The sequence below is a fragment of the Durio zibethinus genome, chromosome 2 (assembly GCF_047325235.1).
Source record: "Durio zibethinus cultivar Kanyao isolate XHJ-2024 chromosome 2, ASM4732523v1, whole genome shotgun sequence".
Lineage (NCBI taxonomy): Eukaryota > Viridiplantae > Streptophyta > Magnoliopsida > Malvales > Malvaceae > Durio > Durio zibethinus.
In genome coordinates, this window is record NC_143163.1 from 35,681,070 (window position 1) to 35,696,372 (window position 15,303).

Here is a 15,303-nt window from a genome sequence, read left to right on the forward strand (position 1 = left end):
ACTTTTCAAATTCTTTGATAACTGATTGTTTCCACAAGGATTAATATCATTTGGTTCATCCTTTTTGCCTCTCAGTTAATCAATAAATTTGTATATACTTTAATTATTTAACAAAAATATTTTCTTAAATTGTAACACTCATCAGCAATAACTATAACATAATAATTTTGTCCCAACTCATTAGAAGAAGATACTAATCATCATGTTCTGTTCACATGTCCTTTGGGTGTTTCGATTTTGGCCTGGCTTCTTGATTTGGTGGAATTTGAAATGGGATGTCAACCACCATCCCTGTACCTCTGTATTTTGAATTATTTTGAGGCCCCATTTGGGGGAATCTTGAATCATCTGCTGCAGCTTTCAGGTCCTTGTGGCTGGCAAGAAATTTTTTTTGCTAAGCCAAATTTCATTAGAGAAAAATGAGGTAATCCTCACAAAACATGCTTCATAGTTCCATAACATATCACCTCAAATCCAAACAAATAGAAAAAAAAAAAATCAGAAAACCGATAGCTTAGACACACAGGCACCAGCACTAAGATTATCATGCCACTGCTTTACTCCTAGAAACACCTTGCATTAAGAATTCATCCCTTTCAACTCTTGCATTGGCCAATGCACCTGTCATCTCATTAGATTCCCTAGGAACATCAGACCACTTTACTTCGCCTAGTTTCCTCACCAACCTATCGATTTCCAATAAAACGTCCCAAACCTTCCAAGGTCTACACGTCCTATTCTTACACCAATTGATTGCCACCATATGATCAGTTTTTATAATAACATTCACACATCCAGCCCTACTAGCTTTCACAATAAGACCTTCAATGCATGTTTAATGCCAAATAACTCTGCAACCTTTGCATCTTGGTGCTGTAAAAGACCTGAAAACAGGGCAGTAATGCAACCTTTTAAGCCTCTAAACCCCCCATCCTGTCGACCCAGGTATTCCTTTTTCTTATCCATCTACACTGAACTTAAGGCAACCAAAAATAGGGAAAGACCGGCACGAGAGGGATCTTAAAGTCTTATTATACCTGGGAAGTGTACAACCTAGAGGAACCATCCACCACAAGGAATCTGAAAAAGGAAAAAATTAGTCTTCCTTTATAGCCTTAGTCCAGGACATGGGTCGAAGCTTTACCAAGAAAATAAAATCGACTACCTTCAATTTCTTACAAAAAACATTTTCCGTTCTAGCTAACCATAGGGACCAAAAGCAGAAGTATATTAAGCCAGCCACCATTTTTTTTAATAACACCAGAGAAATGGGATTCCCAACAGATAAGCATGCCTTTCCTCTCTGAACTGTCCCTATACTAGCATTAAAATAACCTGCTAGTCACCAACAGCACCCAATCTCCCCTTTATTTTTTAAACTATTCTCCCAAATCGCTAATAATCCACCCAAATGACCTATAGAAGTAGCAAATAACCAGACAAAATTCCCATTCCCCCAAATGTTCAAGATCTGACTCTCCTTGATTACCACATTCATAGTTTCCCGGTTAAGCATCATCTCCACCTTATTTTTTTTAACATCATCTTCAATGTAAAGAAATTAAAGAGTCATGTCAATTTTTTGAGAAGAAGAGATGGACAGTGGAAGAGCAGTCGTTATTGGTAAAACTCAGGTCTGTGTTTTGGATAAAGGCGATAAATGAGGATAGATTGTTCTCGGATTCTTGTGGAGGGTCGAACTAGTGGCATGTGTTCTTTCTTTATCTAGAAAAGCAAAAGACCTATCACAACTTGGTCACCTCCTGAGATAGGATTTTAAAGTTTGATGTGGATGGATCTGATAAAAGTAAACTTGGACGATCTAGTTTGTGGTGGCGTGTTGAAAGATTCTGACTGCTACGTACTAGCTTATTCTCTAGCCATTGGCAATGCAAGAGTCAAATGTTACTGAGCTCTTCTTTGTCTGTCTTTTTTTTTTTTTTTAATTTTTTTGAAGGATTTCCACCTTAAAAAAAGAACAAAAAAGACACCAAAATACACTCTTCCATTGTTTGTAAACAAACATTTAGAGCAGGTACCACCGCCTTTATCAGAAATCACCACCATGCCATGAAAAAACTATCTCTGTCCACATGACCAACCTTTACCAACGCATCTGCCATACCATTCGCTTCTCTAAAAATGCATATCAAAGTTACTGCACCAATTGTTCTCATAAGAATATCAACTTCAAAAGAAAATTTAACTTCCATGGTCCAGTTTACAGCCACTATAGAATAAGATTCACTGATGCATGGCCCATTCCTACCTTTCTTCCCTGCTTTCAAAAATATCTCCAGTGCATATTTAATAGCATATAACTCAGCCACATTAATTCGAATCTTGCAAACCCTAAGGGCCAGAGAATAAAAGCCACTACGTACAATTAGAATCTCTCAATACTCCTCCAGTACTAGCAGGTCCAAGCTTACCTTTAGTACATCCGTCCACGTTAAATTCAAGAAACCTGATTCAGGAGGTAACCAGGTGATGAAAGGCCTATTTGCTTTCCTGGATAAAGAGGGGACACATGTTTTGATGGGGTTTATGCCATTAAATATGCTTTGGATTTCCAATTTTTTCAAAAAAAAAAAAAAAACAAGTTGGAAAGGAAGGGTGAAGCTAATTATTGAATCTGATTCTATGATTGATGTGCACTGGTGTAATTCTAATTGAAAAGACTTTGGTAAAATTCTATTGTTTACATATTAGAACTTCTAACCCTAATTAACGTAAGGCGCCCGAGGTTTGAATATTGGGAATATGGAAAGTATAGGGTTTCTAGGATGCAAAAAAAAAACTACTTCCCATGCATTTTGCAACTCATATCTAATAATTAAAATTTAGAATTAATTTTAATGTATACTAAAAATTATTTTTTTTATATTTAATATAATGTCAATATATATAGACATGTATCAATGTATATAGAGAGTCTAAGAGATCAATATTGGTCTGTTAATGAAACGTTAAGCATTTAGCTTCAGCTACTAAGGTTTGATCCTTAAAAATCTCAAATATATATATATATATAAAAGACCAAGAGCATTATATTACATATATATTTATATCAAAATTTAAATTTAAATATTCATTTTGTGATGAAAAGAGTGTTATATTGGTAACTGTAGGAGCAACTTGCATATAATTTTGATGATTTTAGACTAAAGTTTTATTTGGTAGGAAGAATGCAAAGAGTGAAAGAAAAAAAAACTTATTAACCTAATAATTAAAATTTATAACTACTTTTTTACTTTATAGTTTAACCATTATATTAATAAACTTTACATTCTTAGCCCTTTTCATCTTTCTTATCAAATAAAACCTAAGAAGAAAAAATATAAGCATATAATAAATTCGAAACCTTTGTAATAATTTTGTTTTTTTTTTTTTTTCCAGCTCTGATCATCATCCAAATATATCTCCCACAACAGTTATGGTACAACGCTAATGGTTGGAGCATGCAAATCTCATTCTCCTTCAAATTATTTTATTTAGTAAAGAAAATGTGTCCTTTAGCTGAGCAATAAATAAATAAATATATATATGTGCTAAAGGTAAATAGTAGTATTAAATATATACTAAATACCCAGAGATAACCTTGTACAATTAGATGATGGACAATGAAATCGGCCGAGGCGAGGGAATATACTTACTTTTAAGATGGTTGGGAGGAGATTATGCCTAAACAAAGCCTGAGATTAATACCCCAGTATTATTTAAAAAAAAAAAAAGTTACTGATTCAGACGCCACACCAGTCTATAAATGGGCCGCAAACACTGCTAACTGTGATATAATATGCCACCACTTCCATTTAATAGCCGATTAATATTGTAGAATATATCAAGAAAAAGTTGTGAAAAATGTCGGCTCTAGTTGGTAAGGTTGCGACTGATGTAGAGCTCATGGCTTCTGCCGAGCAGTTTCATGATATATTCTGCGACAGACCTCACCATGTATCTAATGCCAGCTCTGATAGGGTAAAGAATGTGATTTACATGACGGTGATTGGGGGAATGAGGGTTCCATCATCTTCTGGAATTATGTTCATGGTGAGAGTGGAATTTCTCTTTTGTTTTTTTAATTTTTCCCCAACACAAACTTCAAAAAAAAAAAAAGATAAGTTATTATTCTGGTTGATTTAAGAGTAATGTTTCGTTTTAAAAATCATGAACCATAAACAGATGGAAAGCCTAAAGTTGCAAAATAGATAGTTGAATCAATTGGTCGAAAGAACAAGTCAATCTCTTATAGAATGATTGAAGGAGACCTTTTGAAGGAGTACAAGAGCTGCCTAATCAAACTTGAAGTTTCTCCAAAGAGCAACGGTCAGGGCAGTATAGCATACTAGAGTATGGAGAACGAAAAGCCGCGCGAGGGTATTGCACATCCAGAGACTTTGCTGGAGCTCGCAATCAAAGTCTCCAGAGTTGTCGATTCTCACCTCATCCAAGGAAATTAATTAAATACTTAAGCCATGATGATTGAGATTGAAATCTCTGGTTTACGTCTAAGAATAAATATAAACGCCAGGAGATATTGCCGGTTGTTGACAGCTTTCCTAGGCGTTTTAAGTGTATGGAATATTATTCCTTGTACTTGGGACTGAAAATCTCTCTATGTTTCTTATGTTTAGTGTATCAACTATCAAATTTATGCATGTTGTGCTTCTATTAATGTGATATGTTTATAATTTTTGTTCCTTGGTAAATTCAATTCTCTTTGTTTTATTTCTCTATTTATTTGGGAACTAAAAGGTAAATCTATTTCTCATCCAAAATAAGGATTAAGAGTTTCCCATCTAAAAGATCCTCCAACTAAATTTGTACTTTTACATGCATTAATGTCTCACATGACTAGTTCTCGTAAGTTCAAGGGCTGAATCAAATGATTGAATGTAATAAGATAGTAGTGTTTTTTCTAATAACATTGTATAATATATACGTGTGTGTTTGTGTAAATTATTATATATCCTATATAAAGGACAATGAAGTTGAAAAAAAAATCGAAAAAGGGAGTGTAAAGATGCATGTAATGTCTCCATTTTAACTAAATATGTGTTAAGCTCTGTTTAATAGATGCTTTTACATTTTACTTTTTACTTTCTATTTTTAATTTTTGTTATTTTTATATTTTATGTTTTTCTATTCATTTTTAGAAAAAAAAAATAAACAAAACCATTTACCAAACATAGCTTTGATTAACGTTCGTATTTTTTTCTTTATATGCCGAATTCTTTTTTCATATGCATTTTCAGGGAATCAATTTAGAAAAGATGCGTCTCCCTCTGCCTCCCTCTAATATGATCGGAGTAAAGGTTTTGGTTTCTAATCTTGGTAAACTTTCACCTGCTTTTGTTTTACGTTAAGGTCCGTGGCAAGCAGTAGCGCAGAATTTTCTAATCTAATTTCATGTAACTACAACATTGCAGTAGCACTGTAAGTACAAGTAAGATATTGATCGTGTGCAATGATGTGGCTGAATGACTGGTTGTGATATAGATACATATTTACCAAATTTGTTCCCTCCGGGATCCGCGAACCAATTTGTGGGATCCAGTACACGATCTGGATCTCAAAAAATGGGTCCCGAAATTGAAAGAGAGACAGAAGAAAAGAAGGTGAAAAGATGGTATAGGTGAAGATGCATGCAGCAGCTAATGAATAAGACGAAGTTGAAGGAGATGCAGAGACGTTGGAAAACAAGACAAGAAAATGAGTTTTCATGATTAAGGCTTAAGTATAAATTTGGGCTAGCTCAAATGGCTTTTGAATGGAAGGTTATAAAGTTTATTGGGTATATTTTAAGTCTACAAAATAATTTTAAAGTTTATTGGTTTCGAATTAATTTTTTTTTCCTTTTTTTATGGGTTATACCCATCATATGTATATAAAAAAAAATGAGTTAGGCGAATTTACCATATGTCAAACACAATTAATTATTTTTATAAAAAAATAAAAAAATAATAGTGATGACCCGATAATAATTATTTCAGAGCATATACATCCAAAGAAGAAAAGAACCCTATGATACCGTATAGATTTTGGAAAAATATATTCGTTCATCTATTTTGTAAAGAAATTTTAATTTTTTTATAATATCAATATACCATGATTAATTCTTCAAAAAGTTGAGAAGTTATGTAATATTTCTTTCATCCTAATTTCTTCGGCCATTATTTGTTTTCAGAACACCACAAAATTATATCTTCTTTTGAATGGAATTTATATTATACTTTTTCTATATTTCAAATTTATTTTTCATATTTTATATTTTGGCATTAAAAATCTTGGAATATTATTTTATAAAAATATTACATATATGTGTTACGAATATTGACTCAAATCCCATAAGAGATTTGTTTGAGATTTGTTAGAGATTTGTTTGGGATTTGTCAGATATTGCTTGATGGACAAGAAGACTTGCAAAAAAAGAATTTCAAGAGAAAGAGGATTCTTAATAGGTAAGTTTTACTTGCAAGAGAAGAATTTTAAAAGGAAAGGGATTCTTAATAGGCAAGTTTGACTTACAGGAGAAGAATTCTAAGAGGAGAGGGATTTTTAATAGGCAAGTTTGTATGGTTATAAATAGGTGAAGTTTCTACAGGGTTAGGTATGAGAAAAAGATGTAAGAGAGTTGTAGGGTTTTGTGGGATAGACACCCCATAAGAGTATTGTGGCTCTACGTCTTATGAGTGTGTATGTTTGTTTGTGAGTGGACTAGAAGAGATTGAGAGGGTCCACATAAGTATGGTGTATGAGAGCATATGGGTATGTGTTTGGTTATGTTGAAAGGGTGCACAAGGGTTTGAGTTTGTGTTTGTTTGGGTTGAGAATACTCCATAAGACTAGAGGAGATTAAGAGTGTCTTATGAGTATTGATTGTTGAGTGAGATTGATGATTTGATGTATGTTTGTAATTCTCTACAACTAGTGGATCTTGTTTCTCATCCGTGGATGTAGGTCAGTTGGACCGAACCACGTTAAATTATTGTCTCTTGTGTGTTTGGTTTATTGTTTGATTTTGCTTCCGTTAGTGTGATTGGATTGGAGGCTTTTAGCCCAACAAATGGTATCAGAGCTATGGTGATCCCCAACAAGTGGTATCAGAGTTGAAGGTTTAAAACGTGAGAAGAGTTGAAGATTCAAGATGTGGGAAGAGTCGATGGTTCAAGACATGGGAATAGTTGACAGTTCAAGATATGGGAAGAGATTGGTTTGAGATATGGGAAGAAGTAAGCATAGAGGAGCTCGATTCAAGAGAAGAGTTCGAGTTTAAGATTGAGGATTGGTTTGTATGAAGCGTGAAGACACAAGAGAAGATGATTGTGAGACTTTCATTGCAGGTGGAGCTAAGCATGTCTAGCATGAAGACAGATGATTAATGGAATTTAAGTCAAGGTAGAGATTGTTAAGAATATTGACTCAAATCCCATAAGAGATTTGTTTGAGATTTGTTAGAGATTTGTTTGGGATTTGTCAGATATTGCTTGATGGACAAGAAGACTTGCAAAAGAAGAATTTCAAGAGAAAGAGGATTCTTAATAGGTAAGTTTTACTTGCAAGAGAAGAATTTTAAAAGAAAAGGGATTCTTAATAGGCAAGTTTGACTTACAGGAGAAGAATTCTAAGAGGAGAGGGATTTTTAATAGGCAAGTTTGTATGGTTATAAATAGGTGAAGTTTCTACAGGGTTAGGTATGAGAAAAAGATGTAAGAGAGTTGTAGGGTTTTGTGGGATAGACACCCCATAAGAGTATTGTGGCTGTACGTCTTATGAGTGTGTAGGTTTGTTTGTGAGTGGACTAGAAGAGATTGAGAGGGTCCACATAAGTATTATGTATGGGAGCATATGGGTATGTGTTTGGTTATGTTGAAAGGGTGCACAAGGGTTTGAGTTTGTGTTTGTTTGGGTTGAGAATACTCCATAAGACTAGAAGAGATTAAGAGTGTCTTATGAGTATTGATTGTTGAGTGAGATTGATGATTTGATGTATGTTTGTAATTCTCTACAACTAGTGGATCTTGTTTCTCATCCGTGGATGTAGGTCAGTTGGATCGAACCACGTTAAATTATTGTCTCTTGTGTGTTTGGTTTATTGTTTGATTTTACTTCCGTTGGTGTGATTGGATTGGAGGCTTTTAGCCCAACAAATGGTATCAGAGCTATGGTGATCCCCAACAAGTGGTATCAGAGTTGAAGGTTTAAAACGTGAGAAGAGTTGAAGATTCAAGATGTGGGAAGAGTCGATGGTTCGAGACATGGGAATAGTTGACAGTTCAAGATATGGGAAGAGATTGGTTTGAGATATGGGAAGAAGTAAGCATAGAGGAGCTCGATTCAAGAGAAGAGTTCGAGTTTAAGATTGAGGATTGGTTTGTATGAAGCGTGAAGACACAAGAGAAGATGATTGTGAGACTTTCATTGCAGGTGGAGCTAAGCATGTCTAGCATGAAGACAGATGATTAATGGAATTTAAGTCAAGGTAGAGATTGTTAAGAATATTGACTCAAATCCCATAAGAGATTTGTTTGAGATTTGTTAGAGATTTGTTTGGGATTTGTCAGATATTGCTTGATGGACAAGAAGACTTGCAAAAGAAGAATTTCAAGAGAAAGAGGATTCTTAATAGGTAAGTTTTACTTGCAAGAGAAGAATTTTAAAAGGAAAGGGATTCTTAATAGGCAAGTTTGACTTACAGGAGAAGAATTCTAAGAGGAGAGGGATTTTTAATAGGCAAGTTTGTATGGTTATAAATAGGTGAAGTTTCTACAGGGTTAGGTATGAGAAAAAGATGTAAGAGAGTTGTAGGGTTTTGTGGGATAGACACCCCATAAGAGTATTGTGGCTGTACGTCTTATGAGTGTGTAGGTTTGTTTGTGAGTGGACTAGAAGAGATTGAGAGGGTCCACATAAGTATGGTGTATGGGAGCATATGGGTATGTGTTTGGTTATGTTGAAAGGGTGCACAAGGGTTTGAGTTTGTGTTTGTTTGGGTTGAGAATACTCCATAAGACTAGAGGAGATTAAGAGTGTCTTATGAGTATTGATTGTTGAGTGAGATTGATGATTTGATGTATGTTTGTAATTCTCTACAACTAGTGGATCTTGTTTCTCATCCGTGGATGTAGGTCAGTTGGACCGAACCACGTTAAATTATTGTCTCTTGTGTGTTTGGTTTATTGTTTGATTTTGTTTCCGTTGGTGTGATTGGATTGGAGGCTTTTAGCCCAACAATATGTATATATATATATATATAGAGAGAGAGAGATGATTTGAATTTATATTTGATACACTATCAGAGTATAAATTTTATACACTGTTAATGAATATGATGATACCATTTCATTAATGAAATGAATCAGATGATACCATCACATTAATAAGTAAGTTTTTAGAAATATTAATTTTTATATATTTATTTTAAATATTGATATTTGCTCATTAATAAAGTGGTGGCATCTGATTTACTAATAATATATAAAATTTATACACTGACAATGTATCAAATATAAACTTTTATTTATATATCAATTAAGATTCTATTTATGTCAAAAATATTTTTAACTTAAAATTTTGAATACATTAAATTGATTTGGAAAGTGTACTCTTAAAATTATTTTAAAAAAAAGAACACGCTTATGTAAAATTTAATTAAGGACACTCTAGACCTATTTCCAAATAAAAAAAATATTTAAGATAAAATTTGAGATTTGTAAAATTTTAAGTAGATATACTTTAAGAATAAGATTAGAATTAAAGTATGTTAAAGAGTGGATGGGATTTGAGGAAAAAAATGAAACTTTTTTTTTTTCTTTGCTTGAAGTGAACAAAACCTGCAATAAGGCAAAGGGTAGAGGAATATTGAATCTGTTTTGGAATATTATATATAAATAGAAGGTATGTTTGTGAACATATATATGATCACAAAAATAGAAGCAAAACATACAGATTCACTTGATACACCAAAGATAAGAAAATATACAGAGAGAGATTAGGCATTCCACACACTTAAAAGCTCAAGACATCAACAGATGATATATATCTCACACTGTTTATTTATTCTTACACATATCAAACACAGATTTCAATCTCGATCATGGATCCTGGCTTAGTTATTTAGTTTCCTTGGATGAGGTGGGAATCGACATCTTTGGAGACTTGGACTGCGAGCTCCAGAAGAGTCTCTGGATGTGCAATACCCTCGTGCAGCTTTTCGTACTCCATAGTCCAGTGTGCTATACTGCCCGGACCGTTGCTCTTTGGGGAAACTTGAAGTTTGATTAGGAAGCTCTTGTACTCCTTCAAAAGGTCTCCTTCAATCGCTCTGAGACAGAGTGAGTTGTTCTTTGGATCAACCGATTCAACTATCTCTTTTAAAACTTTAGCCTCCCCATCTGTAATTATTTATGGTTCATATATATATGGAACAAAACTTTACTCTTAATTCAACTAGAAAATTAATCATCTTTCCCTCAATTTTTAAAGGAAAAAATGAAAAAAAAAAAAAAAAGAAATTCGAATCTTACCATGAACGTAATTCCAGCAGATGATGGAACCCTCCTTCCCCCAGTTACCCTCATGTAAAGAACATGCTTGTACCTTATCGGAGCTAGCATTGGATATATGGTGAGGTCTGTTGCAGAACATATCATGAAACTTCTCGGCAGAAGCTTTGAGCTCTACATCAGTCTCAACCTTACCAATTAGAGACGACATTTCTCACAATTTTTTCTCTGATATAGTCTAGAATTAGTTATTAGCTATTAAATGGAAGTGATGTATTATATCATAGTTTGCAGTGTCTGCTACCCTTTTATAGACATTTGTGTTGGGCTTGGTTTCCTCTATGGAGAGGTGGCCTAAACTAAAGCCCATTCATCAAGGATTTCTTAATCCTTTCATGCTTAGTTATAGGGTGTCATAACGTCTAGATTAGTATATCTATCGCTAGACATTGACTTGAGGAGTTACGACCAATCTTTTTTGTTTAGGTACGATTGATCACCTAACTGAATCTGTTTCTTTTTAAAGAAAAATCCTAAGTTTGACTTAGGTATCTTTAAAAGGTAGATTTAATGTCTACGAAACCAAACCCAAGAGTATGGTTACGTATGACAAAAGATATAGCACCCTCACAGCGCCCATCGAAGAATGATACCAGCTCAATTTCGTATTATCCATTAACCCTTAAAAACTTTACCAAGTAATTAATTATTGAAAATTATTCTTAATTGACTCTAATACTTTTGACAAAAAATTAAGAAAATTATCTCATCTTAAGAGTGTACAAGAAAACTACTGTTTTTTTTGTAAAGGCTCCGTCGTCGGATTATTTAACATTTAAAAAAAAAAATAAAAAGGAAAAGAAGAAGGAATAATGCTTCAACTTTTGATAGAGATCTCTTTTTTATTATGTTGTTTTATAAAAAAACTTATGTTTTTATACAAGAAAAATTGATACTTTTAACTTTTCTTTAAAAAATATTGTTCTTGAAAATTTTATTTTCAAGAAAAATTGATACTTTCAAATTTTTCTCCAAAAATGTTGTTCTGAAAATTGTATTATCAAGGAAAATTGATACTTTCAACTTTTCCTCAAATATATTTTTTAAAAAATTTTATTTCCAAGGAAAATTGATATTTTCAACTTTTTCTCAAAAATATTTTTTTGAAGTTTTTATTTCTAAGAAAAATTGATACTTTCAATTTTTCCTCAAAAATATCTTTTTGAAATATTTATTTTCAAGGAAAATTGATACTTTTAACTTTTCCTAAAAAATATCATTTTTAAAATTTTTATTTTTAAGAAAAATTGATACTTTCAATTTTTTCTCAAAAATATCTTTTTCGAAATATTTTCTTTATTTATTTACCTTTTTTTATTCATTCGTAAAAATAATTGATAAATAATGAGTAAACTAACAAAAATGAAAAAAGAATACCCCAAAGCAATTCACAGCTCGACTCCTAGAACTCGCCACGACTCGACTTTTAGCTTAAATGGCATAGAATTGGACTGGGACAGGGATCGGTTCAAGCAACCGGGTAGGATCACCCAGTTTTTGACATGCGGATCCTTGAAACGGGTCAAAGAGAACCCATTTTCTTTGGCTAAAATGGCACTATTTTATCAAAGCTATAAAAGCCTTTTTTTAAGCTTTCCTCTTCATGTTACAAGTCCTTCTTCTCTCTTTACAATTTTTGCTTTGTCTCTTTCTCTAAGAAAAGGCGAGCGTTGGTTAGAAACTCCACAAGATTTCGACGAAATGCCACAATCGCCGTCATCTCCGATCGTCATCGACCACTTACGGATGAACGTTCAATCACTGGTTTGCTCTGAAACTTGTCGTGAGACTCTTCTCAGTCTCGTCATCTCGGATCTTGGTCAGATTTTTCAAAAAACCTACTTGCTTTGCATGAATCTGCCTAGAAAGGTGTAGACACCCAATTTGATTTAGGCCCGGATCAATTGGGCCTGGTCCAAATGAGTAGGCCCATTTTTTTTATTTTTGTATTTTATATTTTTATTTATATTATTTATTTATTTTTTGTATCTTGTGTATTTATTATTTATTTATTTATTATTACTATTTATTAATATATATTTTTTATTATTTATATATTATTATATATATGTATTTATTATTATTTATCTATTTATATATTATTATTTATCTATTATTATTATTATTATTATTATTATTATTATTTATCTACTAATATTTTTATTTATCTAATTATTTTCTTTTAATTATCTATTAACATTTTTTTATTTTATTTGATTTTATTTTCTTTTTTTCGGTTGAGATTGGATGGAAATTTGGAATCTTACTGTGAATTTGGGATTCAATCAGAGTCCATATTGGATTCAAGGATTGAATCCCAATCCAAGGAGGAGTTGGGATTGATCAGAAACTCTTCTGATCAATCCCTATAAATAGAGAGAATCACAAAGACCAGAACACACAGAAACGCAGACACAGAGAAGAAACAAAAGTTAAAAAAAGGGTTTTTGTGCGTTAGAATAGCTCTAGGAATCGGTGGAAATTTTTTAAAATTTTTTGGTGAATTTTTTTCTAAAAATTTTTGAAAAATTTTCAAATTTCGGTTGAATTTTTCAGCGAAGTTTGAATTTTTCGACGACATTTCTGGTTAAGTTTGAATTTTCTGGTCAGCTGCCCATTTTTTGACGATCATTTTCAGAAACCGATCAACTTTCCGTTGAACTTTCGACAAAAAACCCAGATTTCGGTGACATTTTTCAGAATCTGACGAGATTCAACCGGAGTTCTTCGTTGATTTAGAGAGAGGGAGGAGAAAAGGAAGGGAAGAGAGAGAGAGAGGGGATGAGAGATCTAATGGAAAAACAGAAGGGATAGCCTTTTATACTCGCTGAAAACGACGTCGTTTTGGTGTTACTGTTCTCAGAGGATCCGCGTGTTTTGAAATCGGGCAACCAGACCCGAGAGTCAACCCGCTTTTGACACTCGTGCGACCCGAGTGTGAGCCGTTTTCGAAGCTGAGCCGAGCCGTTCTCAGGTTTTTTTTTCATTTATTATTTATTATTATTATTATTGTTATTATTTATTGATTAGATTAGAATTGTTTAGTACTTTTTATTTTATTTTCTTTATTTTTATTTTATTTATTTTCTTTAAATAAAATTCAAAAAAAAATATTTTTAAAGAAAAGTTGAAAGTATCAATTTTTCTTGAAAATAAGCTTTTTAAAAAAATATTTTTGAGGAATAGTTGAAAGTATCAATTTTCTTTGAAAATAAGTTTTTCTAAAAAATATTTTTGAGGAAAAGTTGAAAGCATCAATTTTTTTTGAAAATAAGCTTTCTAAAAAATATTTTTGAGAAAAAGTTGAAAGTATCAATTTTTCTTGAGAATAAGTCTTCAAAAAATATTTTTAAGGAAAAGTTGAAAGTATCAATTTTCCTTGAAAATAATTTTTCTAAAAAATATTTTTGAGGAAAAGTTGAAAGTATCAATTTTTCTCGAAATTAAAGTTTCTAAAAAATATTTTGAGAAAAAGTTGAAAGTATCAATTTTTCTTGTACAAAAGCAATGAATTTTTGAAAAGGAAAGGATTTATATCTAAAATTAAATTATTTTTATTTCTTTTCCTTTTTATTTTCTTGAATTTTCTTTAATGTTAAATAATCCGACGATGGAGCCTCTACAAATGAAACAATAGTCTCCTTGCATACTCTTGAGGTGAGAGAATTTTCTCAATTTTTTGCTAAAAGTATTAGAGTCAATTGAAAATAATTTTCAATAGTTAATTACTTGGTAAATTTTTAAGGCTTATTGGATAACACAAAATTAAGCTGGTACCATCTTTCGATGGGCGTTGTAAGGGTGCTATAACCTTCCTCACACGTAACTGAACTCCCGAACCCTGTTCTGGTTAGTAGACCTAAACCTATTCTTTTAGGGACCCTTAAGCTTAGGTGTTCCTTGAAAGGATAGATTCTTTAGGTGGCCAATCGCACCTAGATAAAAAAGATTGGTGGCGACTCCTTAAGTCAATGTCTAATGATAGATCCCCGGATCTAGACGTTATGATTGCTTGGCGACTCCACTGGGAATGTCTGAGAGTCAGGCTAGCAAATAAATTTGTGTTATCCGAAAACCTAATAAAATTGAATCTTTTGTATAAATTCTTTTATTCATTCATGTTTATTTACTTTATTAATTATGTCATTCATATGCATATGCATAACATTAGCTCTATACCCGAGCTCCGTCCCTCTAGGAGAGAGTAAAGTACCTATTACTTTCGTGAGGTTTAATGCCTCCACAGTGGTTAGCGAAATACTCCCACTCAAATTGAACCTTTTTCGCTTGTAGCCTGTAATGTGTGAGAATTAGGGTGCCTTACTAGTCTGTGATGGACAATGATGTAAGGAATAATTTGGGAACCTTTAGACTTTAACCTTAAACCACATATAGTGAACCTTAAGACTGCCTAACCTATAGATAGAGCCATCACTCTTCCTTTTTAGAATTAATCAAAAGCATATGATTCATTCCTCTTATTCTGTGTGATGTTTTAATTTACTTAGCTATTTATTTATTTCTTTTTTTCTGGGTATACTAACCTTTTCTCTCATTCTTTTGCATTGGTTCATACTCATATCATAAAGTTTCATAAAGAACATTTGCTTGAAAGATGGTCTTCAACAAAAATTTTTCATGGACTTCAACTAGTTTATTCTTCATCTGTATTAGCACCTTGTGAGTCACCCAACGAAGTAAGGGTCCAGTCAGAAAAGATTCAACCGAAGATGGA

General features: G+C 32.7%; 1 protein-coding gene and 1 pseudogene across 1 annotated transcript; one reads left to right on the forward strand and one right to left on the reverse strand.

The window, feature by feature from the left end:
• Positions 1-3,393: 3,393 nt before the first annotated feature.
• Positions 3,394-4,393, forward strand: LOC149520165 (MLP-like protein 43 pseudogene; annotated as a pseudogene).
• Positions 4,394-9,994: 5,601 nt separating this feature from the next.
• Positions 9,995-10,955, reverse strand: LOC149520166 (MLP-like protein 31). The gene is made up of 2 exons (XM_089754048.1): positions 10,530-10,955; positions 9,995-10,397 (listed from the first exon to the last, which is right to left on the reverse strand). Exons 1-2 carry the CDS (start codon positions 10,717-10,719, stop codon positions 10,120-10,122), a joined length of 468 nt encoding a protein of 155 aa, XP_089610174.1. The 5' UTR covers positions 10,720-10,955; the 3' UTR covers positions 9,995-10,119.
• Positions 10,956-15,303: the final 4,348 nt, after the last annotated feature.